The sequence below is a fragment of the Salvia hispanica genome, chromosome 2 (genome assembly GCF_029641045.1).
Source record: "Salvia hispanica isolate PSC_SH4W2 chromosome 2, Shi_PSC_v1, whole genome shotgun sequence".
Taxonomy (NCBI): domain Eukaryota; kingdom Viridiplantae; phylum Streptophyta; class Magnoliopsida; order Lamiales; family Lamiaceae; genus Salvia; species Salvia hispanica.
The window spans coordinates 26,143,240-26,149,200 of NC_142693.1; the positions used below are offsets into that span (position 1 = coordinate 26,143,240).

Sequence of the window (5,961 nt, forward strand, 5' to 3'; positions counted from 1 at the left end):
GAATTAATCATTTATCCATAATTAATTTATTTGTCCAGTACTTAATTCATTTTTGTTTTTTCACACTAGTAATTTTATACAATTAATTTTGTTTATTTTTTTTATTTATGAAAATATTGTTATTGTAACATTACAATAAAAATAATTATGTAATTACATTATAACTATAGTATATCACGTTAGTAAATTTAATTTAATTGTTATACTTTTTATTTAAAAATATATTCTTAAATTATTTCGATGTTGACAATGTCATCGTATATACTTTAATTTATTGCACTAATTTTCAAGTTATTTATCTCACGTTAGGTGAACTATTCAAGTCGTGATTATCTTTGGTGTTATTAATACTAAAAATACACAACAATTGTCAATGTTAGTTTGGACCTCCCAGTATTAGAATCCTGCGTCCGCTACTGCATGACACAATTGGAATTATGTATAGGATGAGAAAAGTAATACCCGTACTTTTATTTTTTTTTCGGAGAAATTAATTAGCGAAACACTGAAAAAAATGGTTGTTGGCGACTGTGAATAAACCCAAACATAAAATCCAAAATTTGTAAAAACTTTAGTAATGAATATTGATGCACACCAAACAGGAGAACTCAGCCTAAAGAACTAGTCTATAGTCATAAATTTTTCAAAATTTAAAGTACTCCAAATTTTTGCAAAATTAAAAGTAACTTAATGCACTTGAAAAAATTATTTTTTCAAAATAAAATATTCTCTTTGAATAGAGTTGTGGTCAGGAATTTATTATTGTGGAAAAACTGCATTAATTTCTCCCTCGTAAAGTAGTTGTGATCCTGTGGAATAATAGCCCTCAGTTATAGAGAAGTATGAATATATTTTGAATTAAGCAGTCCAATTATATCTTTTTATAATATAAAGAAGACTTGGTCTTCTTTTTATATACTTCACTATTTATAGTCTCATCTCAAAACGCATTTCAAAACACACAAATGACTCTGAACTTTTCATGATGTTTTATTTTCCATTGTTTATTAACTCAATTAAATAGTAGATTTTAATAAATCTCATGACTCTTCACTTTTTATTATGTTTCATTTTTCATTGTTTATTAACTTAATTAAATAAATTTTGATAAATGCAAATCAAGACTCCTCATTTTCTTTATTTCCTTCATTTTCATGTGCATTAATATATATGACACAAAGAAAGCAAGATTCACCTCGTAAATTATTTGCATATAACAACACATGTCACTATGTGCTACACACAACAAATCTTTATTAAATCAAACTAGCATGTGACAGTTAGCTGAATGTGTAGTAACAGTATGAGATAATGCTATTTTTAAAAGACGGAGGTAATATAAGATTTCAAAATAAACCACAATGTCAAATTTTCAGAATACACCGCAGCCACGTTAAGCTTTCAGAATAAACCACAATAACCCAACATAGAAATACAATATTGCAATTTTTCAAAGTTCATTATTTGTAAAACATTACACATCAATTGATCACAAGTCACAACATGCAAAATCAAACTCTAAGAAAACCACAATGATTGTCTTGAATCACCTTCTCCTTGGGGTTCCTTTTGCTCCATTTCTCTCTTCATCTAATTATTACTATATATAATATCCAACCCCAAAAAAGAAGTCCACTAACCATCTTGGCCTTCCGCTTCTTATAATCATGTAACCAATTCCAACTCCAATAATAAATCCACGTCCATACCCCATCACCACACTTCGCCAACCAAATCCATCTATAAATCCAGACTCTTCATCATCATTATCTTCTGGAGGAATTGGTTTTCCATCAGTTATTTCACACTGTTTCATCAACGGAACTCCACACAATCCCAAGTTTCCTATTTATGAATCATTCTGAAATATAGAAAACTGCTTAGATAATGGTATACTGCCCACAAGATTATTCATAGAAAGGTTTAATTTTGAAAGAAATGTCAACTCAATCAATTCACTTGGAATTTTCCCACCCAATATGTTCCATGACAAGTCCAATGATTCAAGTAGACTTATTTTTCCAAGAGACACAGGAATCTGTCCCGTGAGACTATTGCGGGACAAATTCAAGTATCTCAGGGAACTAAGATTTCCTATGGAAACTGGAATATTCCCGGAAAAGTTATTGGAAGATAAGTCAATTATCGTGAAGGTATCCAACAATCTCTTCCATGTCTGATCCAAACCTTTCAAAGTGAAATTGAAGTCGAAAAACCGTAGGAAGACATCATTCGCATCGCGTGTCATATTTTCCTTGGCATCTATCATGACTCCAAAATTTTTGAAATATCTATCGGGCAGCGAGCCAACGAATGCATTTCTTGATATATCAAAGACTTGCAACTTTGGAAACGGATGCTCAGTCGTTGAAGTCACCAATATATTACCATTCAACTTGTTAGACCTCAACACGAGGACGCGAAGCTGAGGGAGTGTTTCCATCCAGAAGGGAAATGTACCTCGTATTTCATTGTCACCAAGATGAATGCCTCTCATACTTTCACAGTTGATTAGGGAGTGAGGTATTCCTTCCAATTTAATGGCCAGAATAGGGATTGAAGACTGCATCCCTTTTCAAATGTTGATTGAAGGGCAGTGATTTTGTTTGCACCCAAATGAAGAACCGCCAATGAACTGTTGAGGTTTCCCAAACAATTTGGGATTGGTCCTTCCAAATGATTGTTTGATAGATAGAGAACTAAAAGCGATCTCAAGTTACAAATAGATGATGGAATCTCTCCAATTAATTTGTTCTGAGTGAGTTCTACAAAAATCAGCTCGGACATATTCCCAATGGTGGAAGGTATTGGTCCTAAAAATTGATTTTGAACCGGGATCATCAAGAATGGCGTCATATAGTAGAGAGACATATATGATATATACAAAGAGAAAGAGAGACGATACCATTTATATTATTGTCGAAAAGCCACAACTGACTGGTGTGTGTTAGGTTGCCAATTTCCCTAGGCAATGGCCCACTAACTTTGTTGGATGCGATATTCAATGTCTCCAAACTATTGAGACGACCGATTTCTTTTGGAATATTACGTGGCCGTACAAATTTTGAACATAGCAACTCATAATATCTAATTAATGTAACTTTGTAACCAATAATATATAAAGAGGCATGAAATCATACCACTTAAATTATTGTTGTACAGCCATAGCTGGCGAAGAGGCGTAATGTTACCAATTTCTTTTGGAATATGACCTGTACAAATATGAAATTGTGACAAACCAATTGGAATAATGATATGCTCTGATTGCAATATATACTAATAGTTAACAAATAACTTAAAATACAGATTATGTAACATTTCCTGTTTTATATACGGATGATCGACACGTGTTAGTAAATATACAAACATTACAAAATTATACAACCTGCATCCCATGTTACCTGAGACGTTTTTTACTCGGAATTTAAGAAAATTGTGTTTAATAGGTTACATGAAGATAAAACAATACTGAAGATAATAAAGAGAAAGAAGAGAGTAAAGTATAAGACATAATATTGTACTATGTGAAATTAGATGTTTTGTTTTTAGCCGTAAATGGAAATGACTTAAGCAACTTGAAACAACTCAAAATAGAATAAGACTCAAGTAACTTGAATCAGTTGGATATTAAATCTGAGTGGCATGCAACATGTGTTACACTCCGCATGCATGCACCATCAAAATGATAAAGCAAAATAACTACTCCTCGATCTTCAATAGATGTTTCATATTTGACAGGTGCGAGTTTTAAGAAATTGTTTGACTTTATGAATAAAAATAAATGAAAAAGGTTAACAAAGTGTGAGTAATTATGAGTTTTATGAGTTAGTAGAAGATCTAACTACTCAAAATAATAAAAAGTGAGATGAGATAATTCATTCAAATAAGAAAATTTGAGAACATATCGTACCGCTTATAACATTAATGTCAAGCGCTAAGTAGAACAAGGATGTCATGTTCCCAATTTCCTTTGCTATAGAACCTGTAACAATTTTAAATTGGAGAGTTCAATTTAGTTATCATGTAACAATGACAATTGACATGTGACCTTAATTAGTAAAAATAGGGCATGGGATAAGATTTTACCACTGAACTTGTTTTGACTAAGGTATAACAATTGAAGCACTATCAACTTCCCCATATCCTTTGGAATATTACGTACCTGTGAGTCATTAACATCAAATAAACATCTAATTAACCTATATTAGCTAGGATATACAATATGAAATTGGTTCTTACAAAATAAAGTAATATGAAATTATAAAAAAAAATATTTAATGCAATTGTCAAATATGTAATTGGTCATTGGCGAAAAACCATGTAAACCGGGCCCAGATGTACTTAGCATCCAAGCCAATTAAGATATATATGTCTAATATATGTCTAATATATGTCTCTCTATTCAGTAACAATACTTCAATTATTATTATCTTTTTCTCTCATACTGCACTAATCAGCATTAGAACATATATATGCCGTCCCCAAAGTTCTTACTAATTTTAAAAATTAAAGTAAATATATTTTCAAACGTAAAGCATAGAAATGAATGAATAAAATACAAGAATAATCATTTGTAGACCAATCAACGCCCAAGAACAAAGATCTGAAATTATTAAAATCAGGAATATAAGATATTACAGGTTAAATTGTTGGTAATTAGGTATAATTCTTGAAGCAATGTCAAGTTCCCAATTTGTGCAGGCACTTGTCCATTAAAGTGGTTGTTACGAAGGTCCAACATTTGTAAATTAGTAAGAGCACCGATTTCTCTTGGAATATTACCTGTGAATAAATTGCATCAAACCAATATCTAATATGTGAGATCATACACATCATATCTTACCTCTTAAATTGTTGGAACCTTAGAATAGTTGTTGAAGCAATGTCAAGTTCCCAATTTTTTTATTGGCACGTTCCCACTGAATTTGTTTCTTGCCAAAGAAAGATACTCAAGCTTCGAACACTGCTCCAAACTCGATGGTATTTTCCCATACAACTCGTTGTAAGAAATACGAAGATACTTCAGTCTATGCCCGTTGTGTTTGCAGATATCAAGAGGTAGACTACTAGACAAACTATTATTCCTTAAATTCAAAACTTTTAAACTTGACATATTGAAAATAGATGAGGGAATGGGACCTTGAAAAGAGTTGTTGCTCATATCTAAAGAAATGAGAAAAGAAAGATTTCCGATTTCAGGTGGAATGATTCCTACAAGACCCATGGATGATATATTCAATTGAGTCACCCTGTGATACCGAGAATCACAAGTAACTCCGATCCAACTACAAATACTGCTCTCCCTGCTCCAGTTTTTTGTCAGTGTATTATAGGGATCGGAAGAGATTTGAGATTTGAAGGCAGTAAGTGAAGAACGATCTGAGTTGGCTGAACTATAATCAATCAACCATTGAAGTAATAAGAATGATGTTATAAAGAAGGAGAGATGGGAATATGAATATCTATCCATTACGCTTGAACAAATGAGAAGTGTGTGTGCGTGTGTTTATTTTGTGGATGGGAGAGGGTTTTTAACAAATGGGAAGTACACTTGTTACAGACTGAAACAAGTCCTCATGTACAATTTAAATTGTATACGTAATCAATTAATGAATGATAAATGCATATGTCGGTATACTTGCTCAAAGTAGTAATGTGTGGTGCGTAGACGAGTTGTGCCTACCACTATGCTGAATAAATCAACGTTAATGAATGTTGACGATTTAGACCAATAGTTTATTTTAATTACAAATATTGATTATTTACACAAGGAGATCTGAATTTGGATGAGTTACAGGGAAAACATTAAAGTAGGTAACAATGAGCTATTTAATTCGAGGAATATATAATGAGAAAAATTAAGTAATACTCCATCAGTCCCATAAAAATATGCACTCTTTCTTTTTTGTTCCGTCCCACGAGAATATGCATTTGCCAATTTTGAAAACTCTTCTCTCTAAC

General features: G+C 32.0%; 1 protein-coding gene across 3 annotated transcripts; it reads right to left on the reverse strand.

The window, feature by feature from the left end:
• Positions 1 to 1,407: 1,407 nt before the first annotated feature.
• Positions 1,408 to 5,556, reverse strand: LOC125198934 (uncharacterized). 3 transcript variants are annotated; one of them, XR_007172488.2, is made up of 6 exons: positions 4,844 to 5,556; positions 4,639 to 4,782; positions 4,087 to 4,162; positions 3,911 to 3,982; positions 2,906 to 3,212; positions 1,408 to 2,813 (listed from the first exon to the last, which is right to left on the reverse strand). XR_007172488.2 is itself a non-coding variant. In XM_089065409.1 (6 exons), exons 2-6 carry the CDS (start codon positions 4,139 to 4,141, stop codon positions 2,512 to 2,514), a joined length of 630 nt encoding a protein of 209 aa, XP_088921535.1. In that variant the 5' UTR covers positions 4,142 to 4,162; positions 4,639 to 4,782; the 3' UTR covers positions 1,408 to 2,511. The 3 variants fall into 3 exon arrangements, 1 of the variants encoding a protein (XP_088921535.1); XM_089065409.1 differs by lacking the exon at positions 4,844 to 5,556 and having other exon boundaries at positions 2,906 to 3,034; positions 3,141 to 3,212; XR_007172487.2 differs by lacking the exon at positions 4,639 to 4,782 and having other exon boundaries at positions 4,844 to 5,555.
• Between the last annotated feature and the right edge of the window lie 405 nt (positions 5,557 to 5,961).